This window comes from Danio rerio, chromosome 8, assembly GCF_052040795.2.
Source record: "Danio rerio strain M-AB ecotype USA chromosome 8, GRCz13ab, whole genome shotgun sequence".
NCBI lineage: Eukaryota > Metazoa > Chordata > Actinopteri > Cypriniformes > Danionidae > Danio > Danio rerio.
The window spans coordinates 21,887,154-21,911,832 of NC_141028.1; the positions used below are offsets into that span (position 1 = coordinate 21,887,154).

Sequence of the window (24,679 nt, forward strand, 5' to 3'; positions counted from 1 at the left end):
ATCATAACAGGAATCACACCTTCAAGCGGCTCTCTGCTGAGCACACAAACATATTAACTCAAGGACACTGCTCTCGTTCTGCCAATTTCCTCAATGCTGTCGTGTAGCAAAGGTGTTTGAAGGTTCTGCTTTTAAAGTCAGAAAGTTCAGTCAGACTGGTATTTGTGTCAGTCATTTTTCATCAGAAATGTTCAGCAAAACAAGAGTATGAACTGTGTATGATTATGATAGTTGATAGTATGAGACTTTACTTGGGCGAGCCGCCCAGGTATATTAACGGCCGCCTAAGTAAATTTGGTGCCTTTTTTTATTATTATCATCATCCATTTACACTTTTGTATCCACTTAATAGCAAAAACATCAAGATTAATTAACTAGTGAAAAGTCTCTCTCTCTCTCTCTCTCTCTCTCTCTCTCTCTCTCTCTCTCTCTCTCTCTTAATTTGATGTTGATATATTACATATTTTATACACAACTAGCATGATTTGATGATTTGGCAATACTGTAGCAGCAGAATGTCAGCGAGTGCACATGGCTCCTGAACAGAAAAACAAATTGGATTTCTTTTTTTATAATCTTTTAAAAATGTAAAAAAAAAAAAAAAACTCAACCCATTGAAAAGAAACAGTGTATAATAATAAATAAAAGTATTGTTAAAAATCACTTTTTTCTCGCATGTAGTTAACCATGTGCCATGGGTAAAAGATGTGTTTCAATCTGGTTACCACTGCAAGTATATTTCAAACATGTGGGAAGCACTGCAGTACCATTAAAAAAAACTCCAAAAGTGGCACTTTTAGATCTGAATAAGAATAAGAAAATAAAGGTTAATAACAAAATATTGTGAAACATGATTACAATTTTCTGTAAGGGAATTGGTCAAAGATGAGATGTCAAATTTTGTTTAATGCATCAAATTTAAGTAAAACACGTGATTTTTATATACAGGTTTTAAATAGCTTTTTTTTAGGAAAAAAAAAAACTTTTTATTTTGTACTTACAAAATAACAAAATAATATACCTATAATGAATAATATCATTTATATCCTTGGGCTAAGTCCCTTATTTATCAAGGGTTGCCACAGTGGAATGAACTGCCAGCTAGTCCATGTTTTACGCAGTGGATGTGCTGGGAACCACCCATACACTCAATCACACACACACTCATACACTATGGCTAATTTAGTTTATCCAATTTACCCTCAGCCCATGTCTTTGAACTTGTGGGGGAAACCGGAGCCCCCGAAGAAAACCCACGCCAACTTGGGGAGAACATGCAAACTCCACACAAAAATGCCAACTGGCCCAGCCGGGACTCGACCAGCAACCTTCTTGCTATGGGAAGACAGCGCTAACCACTAAGCCACTATGCCACTATGCCACCCTAAAATGTAAAACGTAAAACATAGAAAATCCTGCATAACAAAAAAGTATAAAGATTTTTAAGTATTAGTTTTATTATATTTTAAATAAAACCCCTTGCTGACAAATTTAAAAGGGCAGGTGCAAGCGATTTAAAAAAATAAAAAAATAAAAATGCTTTTGGTCACAGTGTCAGACCCAAAACACACTTCCTGCCAATCAGCTGTAAGGGGTGTGTCTAGTGATGATAGGGTGTTATCAAGAGAGGGGTGAGTTATCATGGCAGTGTTTGTTTGGTGCTTTTGTTTTGACACCATTAGTATTTTTCTGGAAATCATTTACTGTATGTGTATGTTCCTTAAAATATGTAATACAAATTCTAACAAAAAGACATATTACAGTCTAAATATCTTTCAATTTTATAATATCGTGTGGATTTAAACTTGATTTTTTTTCTTATTAAAGCTACAAAAGTCCTTAAGTCGAAAGAAGTGAATGCTTGTCTTATTTTGTTTGATTAATAAGGGCAAAAGCATTTGGCAGCAGGAATAGAGCGTGCTTCTGCTTTAAGAGCCACACAGTTCCAATTAAGGGTTTCACTTTCGCAATGAATCTCATACACCTTAATAAATAAAGCATGTCCCAAGGCTGCAAAAGTCTTAAGTGCATTCCCTAACTTCAATGTGAAATGCAGAGGAACGAATTCGGACTGCTTGATAGGGGGTGGGATATGACACATTTTATCTCGATGAATGTTTTTTCATAATGGTTGGAGGCCAAAATCCAAATTGCATTTTGATTAATTGCACAGCCCTACAATTGACTTTTTCTTTCATCTACATTTCTGTCTACATCCACTGCCCAGTCAGACATTAATGCCTATAATCATTATGTGTTTCTAAAGGATTTACAGCAATTTCCAGATCCTCATTATGGGCTCCTGGTGGTGATGAGTGTTAGAAAGCAGGAGAGACACTGGACTGGAAATGCCTTGATGTTGGCAGTCATTGCCAGGATGTGTTTGGACAAACGAGAGTGAGGAAAGAGGAATGAAAGAGTGTGTGCAATGAGAGAAAATGTGTTACAGAAATAATGCACCTGTTGTCTCTCCATAAAGACCCTAGACTGGTATACTGCAGAATACACACTTGACACATTACTCGGTTCCTTTGACTGACGTGCTTTTTCATGCTTTGTTTAGTCCCAGATGTTAAGGATGAATGTACAATTGGTTTCACTGTACAGACCCCGAGTAAAAAAAGAAAAAGAATTCAGTGTGCTGTTCAGGCTTTTAGCTGAGGTGAGGTTTTATATTTCTGAGTTGGCTGACATTTACATTCACAAAGAGACACTTTCGCAGTCATCTCAGTGTCATCTGCTTGTATTGAAATGGAGCGGGTATGTTTGCGTGTGTGCGCCTCAGCATGGGTTTGGTCTTATTAAAATTACCTTGAGTTCTTGCCACCAGCCCCTGCTGGAGTCTGCTTACATCAGCATTATGCGCCTGTCTGCTGTCTCGGTTAACCTTGTTTTGATTGCGTACCTTGTTTCTTCCCTGGACTCTTCTGTGAAATGAATCCATTTAGCAGGTTCACATAGGTACATCTAATATCAGGAGATTATGCAGAGAGAAACACAGCCCCTCTTGTTTTAAAGATATCCAATTAGTCATTGTGACACTTCATGACACCCTGGCTGCTCGCGCCTGCATGATATGAAGGCCAGACACTTGCTTATGTGCATGTGTAAGGAAGCTTGTTTCTGCCATGTTGAAAAAAAGGCTCGATGAAAAAATTACTAAATATTCATGCTAAAGAAAGTGTTTAACCTTCAAAAGTTTTGAAATATATTTATATTATATATAATATATATTTATATTTTTAAAAAATATATAATTCTTTATTAACTCCAATAAAATATGCACTTAGGTTCTTAAACTTTTAACAATTAAAGGGCACCTACAGTATATGTGTAAGTACAGTATAGTGTGTCCACAGTCATATTGGAGTGAAAGAAACACTAAATCTCTTTTTTTTAATTTCCTGATGTTAAAATAGGATCCAATATCCTCCCATTTTGAGGTTGGTCGCAACGTGACGTAGTAGTGCGGTTTACCTGCCCACCGAATTGATTGACAGTATTAACATGTCTCCGTTTTAACGGGTATAATCACATCAGTAAGGCAGGATGTGTGCAAAGCAACTGGGATAAAAAAAAAATCTGTTCAGATCTCTGTGATCATCGATCATCATCAAATGTGATCAAAAATGAGTATCACAAGTCAGTACAATTATAAAAGAAGACACTTCAATCCCAGGTTTATTTTGTACATTAACATAACGGATATCCATACAGCGTTGGATATGAACATGTATCCTGTCACATTTGCATGTAAAAACAGTGCTTGTGTGTGTGTGTGTGTGTGTGTGTGTGTGTGTGTGTGTGTGTGTGTGTGTGTGTGTGTGTGTGTGTGTGTGTGTGTGTGTGTGTGTGTGTGTGTGTGTGTGTGTGTGTGTGTGTGTGTGTGTACCTTTTTACGACATTAAGTGTGACTCATCATTGCAGAAAGGCTTGAATTAACTCCACAACAAATATATCAAATTATAGTTGGAAGGTTGCAACTGTAGTAAAGGGAGGTCTGCTTCATTTTTGTCTGTCACTGTGCTGTTTATTTATGTGAAGACTACGGCTCTGACATGCACATAGGATTGGTGCGCAGGGGAGAACCAGCTCAATTACATTAAAGGCACAGGCAACAAAAACAACTACAATGTCATAACAGCTCAAATTTCCCAGACTTAAAAAGATATAATAAATAATCTGATGGGTGCTGAAACTTTACAGACACATTCTAGAGACACAAAAGACCTCTTAAATCTTGAAAAGGGGTAAAATAGGTGCCCTTTAAAGTTCTTGATTGGCAGGGATGATCTGATAAAGAACCTAGTCCTTTATACTATGAAAAAAATTTTTTTTTTCACTGACCACTAAAAGTTTCTTTGGGTAACCAAAATGGTTCCTCTTTCTTCTGGAGCATTTATTTCTGTGTGTACAAGCTGGAAATCTTTTTTTCTCAATTAAAAAACTCTCCAGGATTTTTGATGGATTTCCAATGGAATGCGGAATGAACCACCAACTAAGCACTTAATTTAGACTGTTTTAAAAAGGGATTTCCTTAATATTTTGATATTTTTGAACCCTCAGATTTCAGATATTCAAGTAGTTGTGTCTCAGCCAAATATCTATCTTAACAAACTTTACATCTACAGAAATCTTCACAAGAACTTAATTTAAGTGTGTACTTCATGGTCAATTGTGCTCTTCAGTAAGGTGTACCGACATGAAGGCCATGCTTGTGTTCCCACTGAAATGCCTTTTCCTTCTTTCATCAGTAGGTTCAGGGTCTTCTCAGTTGCTTTGATCAAATATTTTATACCCTATTGTGTATTTTCGTACATCTACAAAGGTTTTTTAAACAGCACATTTTAGACTTATGAGCAAAGCTGCCAGCCGTGAACTCTTACTGCCCTCTTGTTTTTACAAACCTTCTAATGTAATAAAACAATCTTTTCAGTAACTCTTGTTATTGTGAAAGCTGTTTTGATTTGACCAAATTAGCTGCAATGTGTAATTTAAGCATACGTAAAAGTCTTGATATATAGTTTCCAATGCTTAATTGGGTTTCACATAATTTTATATCCTAATATAAAATGAGTGACTTGATGAAAGCAAAGCTAAATGCTAGAAATAGAGCCAGATTTCGAAAATATATTTTTTTAAGCTCACAATTGCAAGAAATGGTTACACTTCTGATAAAACATTCAGAAATGCAAGAGAAAACTCGTTTATATGAATATATTCATTCATTTTCTTGTCGGCTTAGTCCCTTTATCAATCTGGTGTCGCCACAGCGGAATGAACCGCTAACTTATCCAGCAAGTTTTTACGCAGCAGATGCCCTTTCAGCCACAACCCATCTCTGGGAAACATCCACACATACTGTACACACACACTCATACACTACGGACAATTTAGCCTACCCAATTCACCTGTACCACATGTCTTTGGACCGTGTGGGAAACCGGAGTACCCGGAGGAAACCCACGCGAACGCAGGGAGAACATGCAAACTCCACAAAGATGCGCCAACTGAGCCGAGGATCGACCCAGCGACCTTCTTGCTGTGAGGCAAACGAGCTACCCACTGCGCCACTGCGTCGCCTATATAAATACATATGATTTTAAAAAATATATGTTTGTATATAAATATATATATATATATATATATATATATATATATATATATATATATATATATATATATATATATATATATATATATATATATATATATGTGTGTGTGTGTGTGTGTGTGTGTGTGTGTGTGTGTGTGTACAGTATATGTATCTCTCTCTCTCTCTCTCTCTCTATATATATATATATATATATATATATATATGTATATGTATATGTGTGTATGTATATGTGTGTGTGTGTGTGTGTGTTATATAAATCAAGATTTGTTGAGAACAAAAACTAAAGATAATATTTAGGCTATAACTTTATTTTTTCTCTCTTTCAGAACACTCTAGGAACCTCTAAATGGAGATGGCATATTTCAAGAACAATTTTTGGGTAGGTGTCCCATTTCCTTTCTTTTGCAGTGGTGGTTTTTATGCTTTGTAGCAGTACAGTAAGAGCAAATGTTTACTCAGCATATGTTTTATAAAGTTGCTTTGTAAGCAGACTGTTACAGTCACATCAATGAAAGTACAGTATGGAGGAGAGATGAAAAAACAAACAGAGTAAGAGTGCAAAAGCAGTAGGCCAGGGCTTTGTCAGCCGTCCCATGAGGACAGCCGCGCTCTGCACTTTCCACACACCTGGCAGGGCTATTTCAGGTGCGTCCTACTTTTAATACCTAACCTGGCCCTCAGAAAGAACCAAAGAGAAGAGAGAGAAGAATCGAGCCAGAACATTCAGGAACTACTTCTCCTGAATGCAGGCCACATTACAGTACAACAGCCTTCAGGACTGCACCAAATGGGAAAAATCTCAAATTGTGATATTTAATTTTTCTGCTATATATATATACAGTTGAAGCCAGAATTATTAGTCCCCTTAGAATTTTTTTCTTCTTGAAATATTTCCCAAATGATGTTTAACAGAGCAAGATAATTTTCACAGTATGTCTGATAATATTCTGTCTTCTGAAGAAAGTCTTATTTATTTTATTTTGGCTAAAATAAAAGCAGTTACTAATTTTTTTCAGTTATTAAAAGCCATTTTAAGGTCAAAATTAATAGCCTCTTTAAGCTATATATTTTTTCGATAGTCTGCAGAACAAACCATCGTTATACAATAACTTGCCTAATTACCCTAACCTGCGTAGTTAATCTAGTTAAGCCTTTAAATGTCACTTTAAGTTGTATAGAATTAATAGAAGTAATAATTCAAGGGGCTATTAACTCTGACTTCAGCTGTATATATTGTAATGTAAATATAATTTCACCATGTTTCTTGAATAGCTATTTGGAAAGAATTTATTTATTTAGATTTAGATGATTCTGCAGGGAAGTGAATCTTTCATAAAATACAATAAACAAAACAGTAGAGCAAAGATACAACAAAATAAACAGTGCTTATGGTTTTCAGGGGAGCCTAACAATATTCAGGTAGAGAAATTGAATGATCACATGTAAAATAACAATCTGTAGTCCTCATTTTATACATAATTCAATAAAATCAATCATTAAAAAAAGTTACTAACAATACAATCTATTGTACCTGAGTGCTTTAAACTCTCTTGATATGCTCACACAGACACAGGCCATAAAACACATGCAGACGATAAACTTTTACTCCATTATAGTCAAACTCTATTGCGACTCCACAAATCCCATGTGTTCTGATCTGTGGTGCTGAGCAGAAATAATCCTGACCCGACATTGCACATCCTGCAGTATTGCAGTTTCGCACATTGTGATATCGATGCTAAAACGATCTATGGTATAGGCCTGCTTCCTACCAGATAAAGACCTCCATATGTTAGAGAAACTCACAACATCTGGTGTCAGATCAGGTTTTTTTTTTTTTTTTTTTTGAGGCTCTTGTGTAGTGAAGTGTCAAGTGTCTAAAGCCAAACTACCCTTCTTTCATTTGTAGTCTTGACTGAGGTTTTTGTTTCTGAGTTCCTCTGCCGGCTTGATTGCAGTATTGCTGACCGGTTTTGGCCAGGTCATGTGTTCGTCTGGCTTTGTGTGTCGCAGGACTGGGGTGCATGCAGAGACCTCCTCTATTGTGTTCCTGCACAAAGCTGGTGTAAAACACTCCCTCAGATTCACTCAGAGCTATTATTCGCTCTGGACCCCCCCATCGCTCATGCAGATATATGCAGATGCTCTGGGGTTAATTTCCCAAAAGCATCATTGAGCAACCATGCTCACAAGTTTCGTTATTACCAACATTGTTCAGCGATTTGATTTATCCTAAATCCACTGTTCCAATGAGGCAAACTTGTTTGGTTGGAACTACCTCTCTCACCCTGTGGTTCAAAGTGTAGTTTCTTCTTAATCAGTGGTGCCCAATGTTTTTTTTTTTTTATTAAGGGCCAAAATCCAAGTTTGAGTGCGAGCTGTGGGCTGAAAGTTGTCGTGGGTAATTTCCTGATTTATTTCATATTTAAAAACAGGGCTTGACATTAACATTTTTGATAAGCAGCCACTGTGGCTAGTAGATGTCCAACATTACTAGCCACCCGCCATTTTCACTAGCCACAATTTTATTGTTGGGAAAATATATTTTATACACATAAATATGACTTTGACATGCAAAAATCTCCACATTTATTTCACGTTTTGTGTGTCGTAAATGAGCTCATGGGTCATGGTTTCATATTACAATTAGTTTTTTATTTGACATAATTTTCAGAGCTAATTTCCAAATGAAGCATTTACCAAATTTATCTCTGACCACACAAAGCATAAACAATTAATTATTTCTTAGCCACAAATTTTAAATGTGTCTAAACAAGCAAAATATAGTTGTATACTATACTTTTTGTTTAACAAAATGTGTGCACAGTAATCTGTCCTGGCTAAAGGTCCCAAATCACCAGTTAACTACACATAAATGGGGAGTTAATCTCCCATTAAAGCAATGTTATTGAAAAAAAAAGATAATTAAACCATATTAATGCAAAAGAAAGCAGGTAAAAAACTTACCGTGTGATAATGTAAGGATGATCACACACACGGTTAACGTTAGACATAAATAATCGTTTCAAAGAATGGTTAAAGCAACTGGTGCTGCTTACAAAAAGACAAATCTGGAGCTCTTGAAAGCATCAAGACTGTGGGTGCATGTTCATCACTTTTTGTCTATTTCTTTTTGAAAGAGAACCGATCACATCAGTTGTGTTTCTAGACACAGTTGCTTCACGCATTGAAACGGGAGTGCGCACACGTTTTAAACAGAAAGGCACATCACCTCAGCTGTTAGCGTAAGTGATTATCCTCTCATTCGGTATTCACCTGCTTTCTGTTGCTTGCGTGGACACAATTATTTTTGTCAGTCGTGTTGCTTCTCAATTCTAAGATCGCCTTTGCATGCATATTGGACCATCCTTATTGTCGAACCCTGCTTTTAAGAATTATTATCCGGAAAAAAATATTTTCAACGAGCCAAAGTGGCTAGTCGGAGTGTCTGTTTTACCCGCCACCGCTAAAATCTTTAGCGTGTGTTATTGTCAAGCCCTGTTTGAAAAAATTACTTTTACAGTATTTACTAATGCATTGTAATTTTTTTTTAATATGTATATTTTTTTAACAAACGTATTACAATAAAACCATTAACAAAATTCCATTTATAGAACAATAGAGTTCAATGCTAAATACACTTGTCATGCTGAACCACCCTTTGCCTTGATTTGCACGCTGATGTCTTCTGCTTTGTCCCCTATTCATTGTGACAGTATGTATATTTTTAAAAATCTGGTTCATTTACAACATTTAATTGAAACATTTAATTTCAGTTGGCTTTTTTGTAGCTCAGCAATAAAGCTAATCAACAATAAGTTACACAAACAATAGAAAGGAGAACCTCTGTTAGAGGCATTTCCCAACCCTTCCCAATCATTTTCCCTCTGGCAGGCCAAATCAAAGGATACAAAAGGCCAACTTCAGTCCGTGGGCCCTAGTTTGGGCATCTCTGTTCTTAATGTAATGACACACGTGCTTAAAAAGAACTGAACTGAAGCAGTTTTAATTTACTAGAACTACACCAGAATTCTACACTCAAGGCTTCCACAACTCTTGAAAGTACTTGAATTTCAGACATAAAATTGGAAAGTACTTAAAGAAATTTAAAAATACTAAATACATTTAAATCTTGTACAAGAACTTTGACAAATAATCCACATTTTATTTATATTTTAGAAACCACATGTGACTATTTCCGGTATTGAATTCAACAATTTTTATTAAAGTTTCTGAATATGACGTTTCTGAAAATGACGTCTCAAAACATAATCATTACTCTGATATTTTATTGTTAATATTAAGTATAAGTGAAGTGTTAAATACAGTAACAGTGGCACTACATAGTACTGTATGCTGCGGTGTGGTGTTTTACTTTACTGTATTGCATTCTAAAGACCGTGTGCGTGTGTGTGCGTGCGTGTGTGTGCGTGCGTGCGTGTGTGCGCGTGTATGTGTGTGTGTGTGTGTGCGTGTGTGTGTGTGCGTGTGTGTGTGTGCGTGCGTGCGTGTGTGTGCGTGCGTGTGTGTGCGTGCGTGTGTGTGCGTGTGTGTGTGTGCGTGCGTGCGTGCCTGCGTGTGTGCCTGCTTGCGTGTGTGTGTGTGTGTTTGAGATATTTTAGTCCTAACTATATGTGTTTATACTGTATTTGTTGTGTGTTCTGCTCTGACTGTTTCTCCAGTGCTGAATGAAAACACCTGTGTGAAATGACTGAGGTGACACATTTGGGTAATTACTGAAAATGCATGATTAATTAAGTCTCAGTGAGGGAATTCACTATCGCAGTGATTAAGCACATTCTTTATTTAGCTCATACGTCTTCATCTTCACCCCTGTCTTCAATCTGCTTTGTCCTCAGATGGAGAACGGGGCGTTCAGATGTTGTCTCATAACAAAGACTTCATTTAACTGGTTAATTAGTTCATTTAGTGTCACTTTTATGGTTCTGTTTCAGTTTTAGAGCTTAGATGTGGGTTTTAACAGTTTCACATTAAAAGTGTTCATGGAGCTTTGAAAGATGAAGGTTTATTAGGTGTGGAAAATGGTTTAATGCAAGGCTGTTTTCTTATATTTGCCTGCGAAAATGACTTTGGCCACTTCAGAGAAAGAAAATGTCAACTTACATTGTGCAATTAGAAAATAACTTATTATATTAAGTGGAAAACATCTAATTTTATTCTGCAGTACATTAGCATATGTCCTGATTAAAATTTAAAACTTATTCTAATAAAAAAATATGGATATTATACATCTTTAGCTTCTTTGGCAGAATACTCTATAATGCCAAGGAGGTTAATAATAGTTTATAATCAAACATCTTATTTACAGCAAGAATCATATTTAAAGGCTATATTTACAGATCATAGTTCATCTCTAAAAATACTACACTGCAAAAAATGCTTTTTTTATTTAGATTTGAACAAAGGCTCATTCTGAAAACGTAGCCCCACAATGACAGTAAATAAAATTTTGCTAGATATTTTTTAAGACACTTTTATACAGATTAAGGTGACATTTAAAGGCTTAACTAAGTTAATTAGGTTAACTGGGCAGGTTAGGGTAATTAGGCAAGTTATTGTATAACGATGGTTTGTTCTGCAGACTATCGAAACAAAAATAACTTAAAGGGGCTCATAATTTTGAAATTAAAATGTTTTCTAAAATATTAAAAACTGCTTTTATACTAGCCAAAATAAAAAATAAGACTTTTTCCAGAAGAATAAATATTATCAGGCATACTGTGAAAATTTCCTTGCTCTGTTAAACATAATGTGGGAAATATTTTAAAATAATAAAAAGGGGGCTAATAACTCTGACTTCAACTATAAATTTCTGGAGATTGAAAATTATGAACCCAGAAGTACGTATGGAAGCATTTAATCTTTTAAATGAATGCTATGGGGTGGTATGATGCTGTTTATTTTCACGCTTACCAGCTGACCACTTACAGTACCTCCGTGTGAACAGCTTTCTCGCTGCTTCCAGTTTGTCCAGTCAGCTCGCCATGTACATCGGCGGATTTGATACAAAGAGTAGTTGACTGTGACAACGGGGGGATCAAGTCGGATGAAGAACAATTCCAGAAGGCGGGTATGACAAAAACAGAATCCAAAAAATAAAATAAACAAGTAAATGTGGTAAAATTTAAAAGCAAAGTAAAGTCAGGCTGCCGCGAAGGCTTTTCTTTTACTGGATTGCTTTTTAAACCTGTCGGTTGGGTTTAGGCAAATGGCACTCGTGAGAGCATACACGGTGCTCTCTGGTGGATTTGCGAAAACAAAAACTGCAAAAAAAACAAACAAAAAAAAAACATACCTCCTGGAGTGTACTTGGGTCTCTCTAGAAATGTATATAGGGCTAGGTAGTTAGAATGAGCGTGGAGTGATTTTTTTTTGCCTTGTTTCTAGTCCAGATATCTAAAAATTCTTAAATCAAAAAACATTTTCTAGAAAAGAAAAACTTATCATCTTGTTTTAGGTCAGAAGTGAGTTTTTCTTAAAACAAGCTAAATAATCTGCCAGTGGGGTAGGAAAATAAGAGAATGTCAAAAGGAAATAAAATATATATTGCACATTGGCAGATTATGTTGCTTGTTTTAAGGAAAAACTTCATTTTGGCACATTTGTTAAACGAACTTAAATAAATAAATAAATAATTAATTAAAATCATGAATTTCTATTATTTAAACCATATTACAAATGAGAGACATGCCTTTACAAGATAATAATTCAGTCATTTGTTACCGGATTATACTTCTACTTAGTAATACTGTCCTTTCAGCTCCTGAGTGATTTAAACAGTAATATGCCCCTGTTCATTTGTGTTTTTGGTGATAGGCTGATATTGTAAGCCACATGTCATGGCGTTGCATGGTGGGTGCTGACTTCTTACATTTGAAAGTGCTGCTCTTTCATTTTTATATACAGTATAAATGTATATATATATATTTTGTTTCTCTGAGAGGACATACTGTAAATGAGAGAATTCCTCAACTAAACGCAGTCCTGTCTGCATTTCCCATTTCAAGACAAACCTCACTAAGACCGTATATTTGTCTTATTGTCCTGCTCCACTGATTTAATCAAGACTTGTCCAGATAAAGATAAAAGAGAGGAGGATGATGTGCTTCAGGTCAGTCTTTCTTCCTTTCTCTCTCTCACCTGAGAGCTAATGCCGTTATTCATCAGCGGTGACAGGATTGGGCCATGTCTCTCTCTCTCTCTCTTTGTGTGCGTTTCTAAAAATAATGCACAGTCAGCAGTTAAGGTCCTTTAACACAACTGCGTCCTTGCAGGGATTGCTGGGCAATATAGGCAAACAAGTATTCAAAATACACATTTGTCAGCATCCATAATCACATAGTAGCTACTGTATACTTGCCGCTTATTTTCAGAGCCATGATGGACACTAGTGAAAAGGTTTTTTGAGGGCTTTCCATGAACTTGTGTTGTGTGTTCAGCGGGTCTCACATGATAGCCTCTTTGCCCTGGGCATCATGGCACTGGAACGGCCTGCAATCATCCACTTACAAACTCCTCGAGACATGACTCATTCATCAAACTCTGTATTAGTCTTTCTTCCATGCTGGTAAAGTCATCATCTCTGCGTGTGTGTTTACAGCATGCTTAATTACAATCAAGTGAGACTGGTTAGTTCTGTAGGCTAACACAGGCTGGCTTTGTGTAGCGGTCGTTAGAAGACACTGAAGTTGAAATGACTTTTCCTGAATACATTTAAAAACATTTTAGATAATATAGTTCAGTCTAACAGAAACAGAAATTAGGTATGCCATAGGTTTATTACACGCTCTCTGAACATTTTGCACCAGTACTGTGGCAAGTCAGGAAATATGTGGCTGTTTTCACAGAAAACAATATCTCCTATTTTCAAGAAAGTTTTTTTTTTTTAGAAACATTTATTTACAGAATTACAATTTTTTGTTAGACATTATTTATTGTAAACTGAAATGATCAAGATTGAATGTATGACTTTTCAGGAATGTTTACCTCTGAAAGACTTTTTTAAATATCTTCAAATTCAGCATTTTATTGATTCTCTATTAAAGCAAAACCAATTTCGTTTTAAATTACCAGAACTGGAAGAAATCGCTGTCAGTAAGTTTTTTTTAAGGGATTATTTCTAAATTCTATGCCTTGTTAGTTTACACTGATTCCCCAGTTTATGATTTCTTAAAACCACTATGGGAATGGGATTAAAAGTTCTGTTTAATCCTGAAGATTGGTCCAAGATCTGTGATGGTACTTTTACCAAAATGTACCTCAATTTCCTTTCATGAACAAAATTTTAAGTTTTTCCACTTGATTTATTTCACACCTGTTCGTCTGCATAAAATGTTCCCAGCTTGTTGTGACCTCTGTTTTAAGTGCAACATTTGTAAGGGTGCATTTTTTCATGTATTTTGGTCCTGTGTTCACATCCAACCTTTTTGGAATGGGGTTCCTTCTACAATCCAGGAGATAATTTGAAAACGTTTTATTTTCTCCCCATCGCTTTTTTGTTGAATGACATTCCCGTAGACCTTTTTGACTCAGAGCTCAAATCTCTGTTTACAACACTTACATTTGTGGCTAAGAAATGTATATTACTAAAATAGTCTACGAGCTGCACGGTGAGGCAGTGGGTCGCACGTTCGCCTCACAGCAAGAAGGTCGCTGGTTTGAGCCTCGGCTAGATCAGTTGGCATTTCAGTGTTTGCACGTTCTCCCAGTGTTCGCGTGGGTTTTCTCTATAGGTGCTCCAGTTTCCCCCACAATTCCAAAAGACGTGGTATAGGTGAATTGGGTAGGCTAAATTGTCCGTATTGTATGTGAAAGAGGGAAAACATTATTTTACTTGATGGATTGGTTATATTTCCGCAAGATGACAATGTTGCAGTTTAGCTAAATGAATTTACGCCTCCTCTTGAAGTGACGTGCGATGCATTAAAACGCAGCCACGCTTCATTCTCGAAATGTATAGTTTGTCTAAAGTGATGTATACAAACTATATAGTATACTATGAGCAGGGATACAATCAGTAAACGCAGTCATAACTCCATAGTCAAAAGCATCATTTTGTGTCTGCCGACTTGTTCAATTGCAGGAGTTCCATTGGCATAATAACATCTGGCCAATGAGTGATGTGGATTTTGTCAGATGACTGCATTTTGGTTCTTTTCAACTGGTTCGGACCAAAGCAATAAGTGTGATGTGAAAACCCAAAGACGGCAGAAAATGCTACAATGTATCATTTGTTGTCCTTGGTCTGGACCCAATGAATCGAACTACAGATGTGAAAGCACCCTTAAGTTCAGTTTTAAGCGGTTTATTTTATTTTTAAGATCTGAGGAGATCTGCTGCTGCTTTCAGTGCTATGGCAAAAAATGCCAAGTAAAATGTCATTCAAACTCACATTATTAGCATTTAACACTGAATAAAGTACATGAGGTGTACCTGAGGTGATCAGTTTATCCTGTTGATTAGCTGCAAGAAAAATAAGCTTTTTAATATATAAATTTTAGAATTGGTTAGAACAAAAATTTCTCTTAATATGGAGAATAGTCCTTCTATCTTGTGCCGTTGTTTTTATATAGAACCCCCTCGTTTCAGCAGGGTGTTTTCACACCTCTACTTTGGAAAAAGCCAGAAAAGTGGGCATGTCCAGCTCTGTTTAGGAGGGAGTGTCTGAGGAATAAAAGAGGCATGGTGTGGGAGTGTCTATTTGGGCACGCGACTGTGTTTACATGGGCATCTGTAGTCAAATTATTTGCCAAATTATTAAATGGTGGACTTTAACTGTCTTTCATTCAGAGAATTCATTCATGTCCCTCGCGACAAACGAGATATTTGATTCGAGGAACTGCTCTAAGCGTGCATTTTTCATGCAATGTTTGATACCGCACAGCGAAAGAGAGAAAAAAAAACTCAACATTTCCCGATAACTTAGATGCACACGGCAGGTAGCGTCAGAAAGCCGCGTGTGTTATTCCGGTCACAAAATGCGGTAGAAATCCTACACGAGGTTAAAGTTTGGTTGTAGTGCTAACATGTTTAAACTCTGTGCAATAGTTTGTTCGATACGAACAAACTGAATAAACAAAGAGCACTGGTCGCTCACTTACCAAATCTGTAGAGACAGGACAATCACCAGCAACTAGAGCCGCGTCTTTATTAAGAGGGGAGTAAAAGCGAATCCGGATCTCAGCGTTTGCAGATGAGAACAGCTCTCAGGTAAACAATAATCCTCCTTAGACACGTAAGTTATTGTTGTCGCGCATCGCGTACACTGTTAATCCACACGTGAGTCTGAGCTCTCACAGAGAGAAAATGAAAACAAAACTTAACTGCAGCAAACTATAAAAGCAACACTTCACGCTTGTTTTGCCAACACAACGTGGCGTCTTTGTCGTCTAAACACTGTGACAGTAATGAATATTAATGAAGTTGCACATCAGAGCGCGCTGATTGGTTTGAACCAAGCCTTACTCATGCATTAATGCAACACACTGTAAGACGTAATAAGACTCACTCTGGCACAGACGTCTGCACGCTGGAATACAGGCTATTATGTCATGACCGTGACGCAGCTTCAAAAATTCTTTTCAAACCGGAAGTACGGATTTTCTTGAAATAACGCAAAAACAACCAATTTACACTTTTTAGTGAAATATAGGTGTCTTAATAGTGTTTTTAGCAGTGTGGGACACATATACGACTGTCAACAGCTTAAAAAATGTATTTTGGTGTTTCGTGACCCTTTAAGGCTCAATCGTCAGACTCGCTCCTCAGTCCAGCAACCTGCCCTTGCATTTGCTTTGATCCAGGAATGCAATACCTTATTTGACCACTGGGTGTCAAACTTACATACTGCACCTTTAATCATAGTTTAACATTTACTAATACATTATTAAAATTAAAATTCATGCTACAAGTTAATTCGTGTGAACTAACTGAAGCTGTTAAGTAGCTAACATTAACTAACATAATTAATACTATAATAAATGCATTCTTAATTATTTGTTCATGTTAGCAATTGCATTAACTTACATAAACTAATACAACCTTATTGTAAAGTTACCATGAAGATGGCAAACCGATCGCTTTTTGTCATTCAGGGGAAAATGACACCTTCAGATCAAACTGCGTTTTCAACAGATTGGGATTGTTATGACCAAGGAAGACCTGAGCCCCTCACTGACACACATACATACACATACCTGTCACCTTACACACTGAGCTGTCATGTGTCTTCCAATCTCTCACAGTTACCAGGGGAACCCAGTCGCTTCAGCAACCGTATCTTGCTGGAAGACACGTTAATAAAGCACTCTTGAGATCCTGCTTAAACACCGGCAGCCTCGCTTAATGTCATCAGAGCCGTCAGTCAAACACAAAGCCTTTTCTGTCTGAGCTATCACGCTAGATAAAGTGACTGGCAGATACTGCTGTATGCTTTGCAAATGAACTTCAGGGAAAAGCTCTGAAAGGGCAGACATATTTTGGACGTTAGCAGATGGGCTGTCACTCTATTTGCTTTTAGCACCAAATTCTGACTATTGGGTGGAAAAGACCAGTTTCAGACTTATTTACCATCACATGCATGTAAAAAAAAAAGAGAGAGAAGAGAAAAAGAAGCAAAAGAGAGAGGCAGCTTTAAAAGTGGTGCTGTTGTACCTGTTCTGTGTGGGTAGAAGAGAGAGAATCATGGGAGATCAGCTTTCCAGAGGGGTCAGGTTTCAGCAAGAGCACTGGCCACACAACAAACATCAGCTGTTGTTTTTCTGTTCGTTTCAACATTGAGATGCTTGCATGCTGGTTTCAAACTGGTCAACTTAGTTTTTGGTTTGTAGCCTCACTTCTTTATACAGCAGCTCACTGTGAAAACATACAGCATAAAGGGTTAAAACTAAATGCCACAAGGGTTCCTGGGTAACTTATGTCTAATTTGGATATAGATCAGCTACAAAGACTTCATGGTGGTAAACTACACATTTTCAGCAGCTTCTTTAATAAAGTGTTAAACCAGACCAACCGACTTAGAAACAAACCACAAAAAAAACTATATTGTAATCAAAGCAAGCTGATTGGTTAGTTTGGATTAGTGAACTATAAATTTGGCCAAAATCTATTCTGAAAACAGCTTTGCATTTTTTTTCCCAGAGCAATAATAATTACTATCAAACATTATTACCGTGGTAATTTAGGGTAACAATAAACCAGAAATTCTTGTTTTGAACTATAATAATTTCATTAATCTAATATTTAAAGACTCAATTAAAGGATCGCAGTGCAGTAATTACAGAACAAAGTAATTCAATGACCTTAAAAGTTTTTATACTATTATACCATGCTTCAAACCACAAGGTTTTTACTAGGCATGGTATAATAACCGGTTTTAAGGTTTACAGGGGTTTTGGAAATGCCAAGGTTTCAAAATCTATTATACCATTTCAAGATACAGTTGAAGTCAGAATTATTAGCCCCTTTTTTATTTATTTTTTTTAAATTTTTATATTTCCTAAATGATGTTTAACTGAGGGCAACTCAGTGGCGCAGTAGGTAGTGCTGTCATCTCACAGCAAGATGGTCGCTGGGTCTCTGGTTCGAGCCTTGGTTCAGTTAGCGTTTCTGTGTGGAGTTTGCATGTTGTCCCTGCGTTCGCGTGGGTTTCCTCCGGGTGCTCTGGTTTCCCCCACAGTCCAAACACATGCGCTACAGGTGAATTAGGTAGGCTAAATTGTCCGTAGTGTATGAGTGTGTGTGAATGAGTGTGTGTGGATGTTTCCCAGAGATGGGTTGCAGCTGGAAGGGCATCCGCTCTGTAAAAACGTGCATGCGTGCGCGTGTGCATGTGCGTGTGTGTCAGTGTCCGGATGACTGTCAGCTGTGGCAGGAGGGATTAGAGCAATGACTTCTAGGATTTGTAGTTCGGTTCAGTGGCAAAATTGTAGGACTCAAGCGATCTGCAACTGCTCATAACAATTTTCAATGCGTAAAGGTCAGAATAAATATATTGTTTCATTTTACATAAATATACTCTGTATTTTGTGCTGAATGATGACAGAAGATTATTTTAGCCATATTTCGAATGTTATATTTACAAAAGGTTTTTGTAACATTGAAGTGGACAATTTTTTTTGCATTTACTGTATGCTTTTTTTATGGAATAAAGCATCTATTTTGTAAATTTAATGCAGACATCAAAATGGGACTGATTTTTTTTTCCATTAATCGTTTGGTTACACTTCTACAATAAGGTTTCGTTAATAAATATTAGTTAATGTATTTCCTAACATGAACTAAGAATGAATAACACTTGCAATTATTAATGATAGCTCAACTTTTACTAATAAATTATTAAAATCCAAATGCATGCATGTTAACACTAGTTAATGCAGTGTGAGTTAACATGAAATTTTTAATACCATTCACTGATGTTTGCAAAGATAAATACATACTGTAATACATTTTTTATTCATTGTTTGTTCGTGTTAGTAAATAGATTACCTAACACTGACTAACCTTACTTTGGCGTAAAGTATTACCTATCATGATGTTTACATTTAATATAATAGAAATGAAGAATTTATTTTATTGTATTCATTGATTTTTATCTTTAGTAACAAATGCTGTAGCGTGTCTGTGTTGTACTGAATGTCAATCGACATCATGTCCGGGATGCTTGAAGATGCCCTAGCAGAAAGACTAAAGTCCAAGTTTCAGTCCTGGAGCTAGGGAAGGTTGAGAAACTCAATCCTCATTCCCTTCTGTTAAGTTTCATTCCCTTAAATTTCTTTTGTTTGCATGTTTGTTTTCAGACGTATCACAAAATGGTCTCATACACTGTAAAAAAAATCCTGTTCCACACCGATTTCTGTTTGGGTTACATGAAGGAATTAAGTTAACTTATTAGTTTATAGAAATTGAAGTGGATTGAACATAACACAAAAGGCCCCCCCCCTCCCCCCCCCCCAAAAAAAAAACCTCAAGAATTGTGTTGTTTAAGCTCTATTTAAGTAAGTAGTTCTGGTAGTATATGACTGGTTTATGTCGGAAAAGGTAGAGTAATAACAACTGAATTTCTATCATTGGGTGAAGTGTCCCTTAAAGGTGCACTAAAATGTGTCAAATAACATTAGCAATGCTTGTACTAGACATCAACTGACCTGCGTAGAATAAATAGAACCAGTAGGAAACAAGCTTTGTTGTGTTGTGAACGCTGGGAGTTTTGTCAGTCCTTCGTTTACCTGGGAAGTTCTTTCAGTGGTGTGGAGGTATTTATGGTCATGGACTGCCCTGTTTCTGTCATCTCGCTCTCATTTGTTGACATTTTTCTGTTTGCTAAAAGAAAGGGGTTATTTTTAGACTTGCTAACTTGGACTGCAGGATGTGTTACTTTGTTCCAAAGGTTATCATCTGGGGATCTCCCTACTGGGCCTTGGCCTTTGAGGGAAGTCTGGCAGAAGTGTTTTGCTGTTGCTCACGTGGCGTTTCTCACACACACTGCTGCGCTATTTTTTGTTGCTGTATTTTTCACTACACTCTGCTAAATGTTGAAGTGTGCATGTATTGTAAAAACCTCAGTCAGCTTTATTGAAATGCTTTACCAAATCACTCTTGCTAGTTGCCAGTAGTTGAAAAAACGCATTGATATTTTTTTACTTTGAATATTTTTTCAAACTTAACTTTCTGTAAATGACAGAATGTTGTGTTTGGTGGGCAATATAAGAAACACATTTGGCTTGTGTTATGTCTTTGATTTGATTTAATTTAATTTACCATATGCAAAATATAAACCAAAACACAATGTCAGGCTATTATTTCTGCATTTACTAAAAACAAATAGTAAAAACAACAGGTGTATTTTTCCATTGATATATGGTCAATTTTGAACTGAAATGAATATGTTCCTTCCTGGTTAATTTTAGTTCTCCCGGACATCTTTTTGTGGTTTGAAAATAAAATAAAAAATGTCAAAGTTTGTTTATATATGCTGACATTCTGTACTGCAGGAGCTGTCTGCAATTCAAAGGCCTGCTTTAAAGAAACTAGAAAGATTTGATCTAATATTTCACTCATGATAGTCTATTTCTAAATGCATTTCACACTTTCCACAAAGCTCTTTAACCGCGGTGAAATTATACCTTTCACTATAAAGCTAAACTGCCAGTAGGTGGTCAAAAATTATTGCCTTACTGATTAGGTCTTTAGATTATTTAGGTAAATTTATTCAATTCATTCAAAATTAGTCATTTATATGGACACAAAGCAAGTTTTGAATCATTCATTTGAATGATTCATTAAAAAATTTACATTTGTTCAGTTTCAAATAACTTTGCTTTATAAAACTTAAAGGATAAACAAGAATTCGCCATCCCGATCTCATGAGGATACGTAATGATTTTTCATATTGTCAGAAAAGTGGCTAATTTGTACAAATTCAAATGCCCTTTGTGACCCAAAACCCCACCCTTACCCTACATATCATTAGGGGATGAGCAGATTTTCTTAAAATATGAATGAGATTTTAGCTAGAAGGTTATTATTGCTCAAATGGAAGGAAAATTTCCTCCAACCTTTAAGCAATGGCTTATTGAACTTTTACACCACCCGACCTCAGAAAAAATATGATATACTGTAAGACGTTGTACTGATATGTTTTTTCTCACTTGGAAACCTGTTTTAGTTCACATAGAGAAGATGGACCCATTTTGTTTGTTTGTTGTGTAAGAAAATAAAAAAAAGCTAAAAGCTATTTGTACTACATGTTTCACATCTATATATATATATATATATATATATATATATATATATATATATATATATATATATATATATATATATATATATATATATATATATATATGTGTGTGTGATATATTGAACAATAACATGTTCAATAAAAACACTTTTGAGAAAAAAAAATATATGTATGAATAAGATGTACAAATTAATGTGGATAAGCCACTAAATCAAAAAAGTTACTAATTGCCATGAGATTTTACACATTTTTTGCCCTGCATCTTAAATGTGGGGGGACATTTTTTTTAATATTGCGGTCCTCATTAATTTTAGACCCTATCAGAGGCTGACTATATGAAAGTGAAATGGTTGAACACAGGTATTTTGTCCCACCACCAACAGCTCAACGTTCCAAGTTCCTCATGCTATTTTTATTTTAACACTTAGTATTTGTATGTGACGATGATTCATTTTTTTCACACACTTCAGGAATGTACCTTATGTTGTTTGTGTCTGCTCTCAGGGGGAGAAGAATGCAGGTTTTGACGTTCTCTACCACAACATGAAGCATGGACAGATCGCCACCAAAGAGCTGGCTGAGTTTGTGCGCGAAAGGTGAGGCGTTGTTTTGGGAGGAGTTGTCATGGTGACAGGGAGGATGGGTGATAAGTGGTGCTAACGGGAATGTGACGTGGAATTCGTCACTCACTTTTTTTTTTTAACTCTGCTGTAGTCTTTGGACTTAAATTAATGTTTATTTATTGCACACAGTAGTCAATAGTTGAAGTGGATTAAAACATGCATCAAATATATCCTAAAACTATTAAACAACACCCATTCTTGTCTAAGGACAATTTTTTTTTCAATTTAGTGGACTATGTTCCACTTCAGATGTTGTTACTGTATATGCATAGTTACACTGTTACTTTACGTGTTCTTCTTTGATCTTTTGTATTTATTGTACATCATCTTGTCTGATCAAATATAATTATTAGAAATACTTAAACTACTGTACACTGCTTATTCATTTTCCTTCGGCTCAGTCCCTTTATTCATCAGGGGTTGCCACAGTGGAATGAACCGCTAACTTATCCAGCATATGTTTTACACAGGGGATTCCCTTCCAGCTGCAATCCAGTACTGGGAAACATCCATACACTCTCATTTACACACACACACACACGCACACACACACACACGCACTCCACACAGAAGTACCAACTGACCCAGTCGGGACTCGAACCAGCAACTTCTTAATGTGAGGCAACAGTGCTAACCACTGAGCCACCGTGTCCCCCATACTGCTTCTTTACAACAGCTTATTAAAATAAAGGTTAATGAGTGATTACACATTTGTTCTATATTTAAATTTTAACATTAATACTTAATAATACAGAATTTTATACTTATTTCATGTTTTTTTTTAAGTTACATCAAAATGGTTAAAATTAAAACACAAAAATGTTGCATAACATTGCATAAGAGTTGCATGACGCATTCAAATGATATATAATAATTTAATCATTATACAATTCTTTGTGATGTTAAATTATGATATTGTGATGTTTTGTCTCATTTGATCATACAAACTTTTGATTTTATATTTTCGGTATATGACTGCTATTGTCATGTTTTTATGATATACAGTGCATGCGGAAAATATTAATAGCTCTTTTTCCACAATTTTTTTAATGTTACAGCCTTATTCCAAAATAGATTAAATTCATTTATTTCCTCTAAATTCTACACACAATAGCCCATAATGGCAATGTGAAAAAAGAGTTTTTGAAATTGTTGCAAATTTATAAAAAAAAAACAAAAACCTGAAAAATCACATGTACATCAGTATTCACAGCTTTTGCTCAATACTTTGTTGATGCTTCTTTGGCAGCAATTACAGCCTCAAGTCATGTTGAATATGATGCCACAAACTTGGCACACCTGTCTTAAGGAACTTTTGCTCATTCCTCTTTGCAATACCTCTCAAGCTTTATCAGGTTGGATGGGAAGCAACGGTGTACAGCCATTTTCAGATCTCTCCAGAGATGTTCAATAGGATTTAAATCTGGTCTCTTGCTGGGCCACTCAAGGACATTCACCGAGCTGTTGTGAAGCCACTCAATTGATATTTTGGTGGTGTGCTTTGGGTCATCGTCCAGCTGGAAGATGAACCGTCGCTCCAGTCTGAGGTCAAGAGCACTCTGAAGCAGGTTTTCATTCAGGATGTCTCTGTACATTGCTGCATTCATCTTTCCCTCTATCCTGACTAGTCTTCCTGTTCCTGCTGCTAAAAAACATCCCCAGAGCATGATGCTGCCGCCACCATGCTTCACTGTAGGGATGTTATTAGCCTGGTGATGAGTTGTGCCTGGTTTTCTCCATACGTAACATCTGGTAAATTCAAGTTCAAGGCTGGCTGCTATTTGCTCTTTACTAAGAAGTGGCTTCCGTCTGGACCATACAGACCTGATAGGTGGATTGCTGCACAGATGGTTATTCTACTGTAAGGTTCTCCTCTCTCCACAGAAAAACGCTGGAGCTCAGACAGAATGACCATCAGGTTATTGATCACCTCCCTGACTAAAGCCCTTCTCCCTGAAGAGTTCTGGTGGTTTTTAACCTTTTCCACTCACGTATGATGGAGGCCACTGATCTCATTGGAACTATCAGAGACAATCCTGTCTTGGAGGTCTACAGACAATTCCTTTGTCTTCATGCTTGGTTTGTGCTTTGACATGCACTGTCAACCCTGGGTCCTTATATAGACAGGTGTATGCTTTTTCAAATCATGCCCAATCAGCTGAATTTACCACAGATAAACTCAAATTAAGCTGCAGAAACATCTCAAGAATGATCAGTGGAAACTGAAAATGTACCTGAGCTCAATTTAGACCTTCACTGCAATCCTTAGGTACATGTGATTTTTCAGGTTTTTATTTTTAATAACTTTGCAACAATTAAAAAAATATTTTTTCACATTGTCATTATGGGGTATTGAGTGTACAATGTTGAGGAAATAAATCAATTAAATCAATTTCGGAATAAGGGAAAAACAAAAAACCTGGGAAAATATTTTTCTGATGCACTGTATGCTACAGTAAATTATTATATTATGTTGTATTTTATCGCACTGTATTTAATATAATGTTACATCATAAGCTGTTACATAGCATGCTATTGCAATGTCTTCTTATTTGACCTTGTTAAAGTTTTTGTGTAATATTCAGCTGCTGGTTTTTTCCACACCACGGTGCTGTCTTTCATCCCACAACACCACTGTGTCAAAACACACAAACCTGACAGAAGCAGAGCAGTAAAAAA

The 24,679-nt window shown here is 36.3% G+C and overlaps 1 protein-coding gene across 2 annotated transcripts in view; it reads left to right on the forward strand.

Moving 5' to 3' along the window:
- fcho1 (FCH and mu domain containing endocytic adaptor 1) overlaps nt 1-24,679 on the forward strand; it is a 72,879-nt gene that overhangs the window by 15,202 nt on the left and 32,998 nt on the right. For both annotated transcript variants that reach the window (XR_015496801.1, NM_001423857.1), the window contains exons 2-3: nt 5,944-5,996; nt 21,882-21,973. Coding sequence is in view for 1 of the 2 variants with exons in the window: in NM_001423857.1 (NP_001410786.1) it covers nt 5,964-5,996; nt 21,882-21,973 (125 nt within the window). In the remaining variant the exon portion in view is untranslated. The remainder of the gene's footprint in view (nt 1-5,943; nt 5,997-21,881; nt 21,974-24,679) is intronic.